Source organism: Mus caroli, chromosome 2 (assembly GCF_900094665.2).
Source record: "Mus caroli chromosome 2, CAROLI_EIJ_v1.1, whole genome shotgun sequence".
Lineage (NCBI taxonomy): Eukaryota > Metazoa > Chordata > Mammalia > Rodentia > Muridae > Mus > Mus caroli.
Window position 1 is genome coordinate 8,830,306 of NC_034571.1, and position 3,410 is coordinate 8,833,715.

At 38.1% G+C, this 3,410-nt stretch overlaps 1 protein-coding gene across 1 annotated transcript in view; it reads right to left on the reverse strand.

Moving 5' to 3' along the window:
- The window catches only part of Itga8 (integrin subunit alpha 8), a 190,939-nt gene that overhangs the window by 154,595 nt on the left and 32,934 nt on the right, over positions 1-3,410 (reverse strand). The window contains exon 3 of the mRNA XM_021155534.2: positions 727-827. Coding sequence (XP_021011193.1) covers positions 727-827 — 101 coding nt within the window. The remainder of the gene's footprint in view (positions 1-726; positions 828-3,410) is intronic.

The window sequence follows — 3,410 nt, forward strand, 5'->3', positions numbered from 1 at the left end:
GGCAGAGGCAGAGGCAGAGGCAGAGGCAGAGGCAGAGGCAGAGGCAGAGGCAGAGGCAGAGGCAGAGGCAGAGGCAGAGGTAGGCTGATCTTTGTGAGTTCAAAGCTAACCTTGTCTACAGAGCTAGTACAAGGACAGCTGAGGCTACACAAAGAAAGCTTATCTCAAAAATGAACAAAACAAAACAAAACAAAACAAAACAAAACATAACAAAACAAAACAGTGGGATTACTTACTTTAAAAACCATTAATTTAGAAATAGTGGTTAGTTTGTAGTTTTTAAAGTTCTTACTGTTAAGAGAAACTTTTCCACTGTTCTAAAAAGGATACCACAATACATAAACATTTAAACAACCCTAGAGTGTTTCCCCTTGATTTATTTTTCTCTGGCTCAATTTAAAATAGCCTTTCAAATTGGTCTTAAGCAATAAAGTATTTACCCCTGTAAGAGGTAGCTTTTCATTTTCCATCTTTCCTAGTAATTTTTAAAGTGTTTGAAAATATCTGAAATTTTAGGATGGGAAAGGCTTCATTTCCTAAAGCTTTTAGCACATTGTTAATATAGTCTTTAATTTCCATCACTGAGTGTCTGGTTTTACATACCACATTTCTTTGAGCCGCCAATAAGTCTATCGATGTATACAAATACAAAAAGCATTTGTGTAAAACAGGCATTAAATTGTGTGACACACAAGGCAAGCAGTTCCATGACCCATTCATACTCACCACAACTTTTCCTTTGTGAGCTCTCACTGTGGCTCCAAACCACTGGTTTGATTTAAATTCTATAGGTTCTTTGGTTCCATTAACTCTGATTTTCCTGTTGTCTGACAAGGATGATAAATTATGAATAGCTTATGAAATATGGCAGCCAATTAAAATATAGAGTAATAAATACATATTACTAAATATATAGGGTAAATATATTAATAAATATAACAAATATAGGGCATTAAAATATAGAGAAATAAATATATACACCAGAAAAATGAGTGCCAATCTTTCGTAAACTTGTCTAAAAAGTTGAAGAGGAGAAAAATATTTCCAAGGGCCAGAATTACCCTGATTTTAAAGCCAAACAAGGACCCCGAGAGAAAAGTAACCCATGCCGTCACTCCATAGGTGTAACCCATACTGTCACTCCATAGGTGTTGACAACGCATTGCCAATGTTCTACATTCCTTCATGTTAAAAATTCTGAATAAGTTATGGATGGCAGGAAGAACATACAGAGGCCATATAGCTCAAGCCTATAGTTAATATCATACTTCCTGGAGAAAATTTAAAACCTTACATCTAACATCAGAAACAAGAAAGGATACCCTCTTCTTTCATTGATTTATGTGAGTGTGTGTGTCTGCCTGCTTGTCTATTTATGTGAACAGTGTCCACAGAGTGTGGAAGAGTATCTAAGCCCCTGGAACTGAAGTTATAGGCAGTTGTGAGCTTCCCTGTGTGGAAGCAGGAAGTGCTTTTAACTTCTGGTTCATTCCCAAAGTCTCCCCTCTGTACATATATATGTAGCATAAAATTAGAAGTGTGTAGGGTTCATGTACATATACACAAATATGTATCCCAGCATTCATTAATTATCTTTAGCTGTTCTAAGAGTAGGGCCTCGTGAGATTTCTTTCATCCATATTGAAATATCAACTTATGTTGTATCTGTTCAGGTTTTATTTTGATTACCATATTGCTCAGATTATGTGAGTGCAGGTTCCCTTTTCTATTTAAAATAAATAATATTATAGCAAAAAAAAAGAGAAATGTGTACGGTTAAAAGACAAGAAAAAGAAAGAACAGGCCTTGACATCAGAAAGGAAGAAAACTAATTCTCTGTGCAGATAATGTGCTTTTATATGTGAAAAAATACTACATGCTCCAGAACGAAACACCCCAAAGCCCAAAACATTAGAAATGAAAATCGTGATAAATTTTTGGGATATAAAATTAGCAAACAAAAACCAGAGAGCTAGGGATATAGCTTAATAATAGAGTGCTTGTTCTAAATATGTAAAGGCATGGATTATATTACTAGAAATATACACACATTACCAGAAACACATACTTTACTACACACACACATACACACAACACACAACACACACACATGCACGCACACACAAAACACACACACACACACACACATGTGCATGCACACACACATGAGAAAAGGAAGGAAGGGAGGGAGGGAGGAAGGGAGAAAGGAAGGAAGTCAGAACTAACTTTGGTGGCTTATCCGGTCCCCAAACCAGCTGAAGTAGTAGGATTGTGAATTTGAGGCAGTTAATGCTCCATATAACTTTCAAAACTAGCTTAGGCTCTATAGGGATACTCTATTGACATCCACAAAAATATCAGTATCATTATTATATACTAACCATGAACTATCTGTGGATGAATTAAAGAACACAGTAAAATATAGTATCAAAACTTTTGTAATAGATTTGTAGCAAATTTATTCAGCACATTAATATAACAAACCCATAAAATATTGGTGAAAGAAACTGGACCAGGTCACCTGGGGTGCAGAGTCGGCGGACACCCCCACGGTCCCCAGAGGACTCGTCACAAGATCTTAGGATCACTGGTGAGTGGAACACAACACCTGTTCAAATCCAATTGTGATGGGCCTGTGACAGCAGGAGCAAGAACACCAGAGCCCTTCCTAAGCAGAGGCTCGGATTCCTTTTTGATCAGTTCTGGTTTACCTTGGTTTTGAACAGAGCAGACAGCTCCACGGTCCTCAAAGGAGACACCACTTCCAGGCACAGTAACACGCCCAGAATCTGAGGACAACAGGATCCCAGGATAACAGGAGCTGGGTCACACCAGCATTTCAGGGTCTCATAGGAAGCTTGACTGCCAAAAACTCTGACACACCCAGATTCTCAGGTTCACAGGAGCCCACAATCAAAGGATCAGAGAGAAAGCTGGACTCTGAGGAGTCCTGAATCAACTGGAATTATAGGAAGGACAGGCTCCAATTAGATATACGGAGGGCAGCAAGCACTTGATATAATCAGATGGCAGAAGGCAAGCTTAAGAACAGAAGCAACAGAAACAAAGGTTACTTGGTGTCATCAAAACCAAACTCTCTCAACATAGCAAGTCCTGGAAAGACCATCACAACAGAAAAGCAAGACATGGATCTAAAGTCAATTCTCATGATGATGATGGAGGACATTAAGAAGGAAATACAAGAAAACACAAGTAAACAGCTAGAAGACTTTAAAGAGAAAACACAAAAATCGCTTAGAGAGTTACAGGAAAACACTACCAAACAGGTGATGGAATTGAACAAAACCATACAAGACCTAAAAAGGGAAGTAGACACAATAAAGAAAACCCAAAGTGAGGCAACGCTGGAGATAGAAACCCTAGGAAAGAAATCTGGAACCATAGATGTG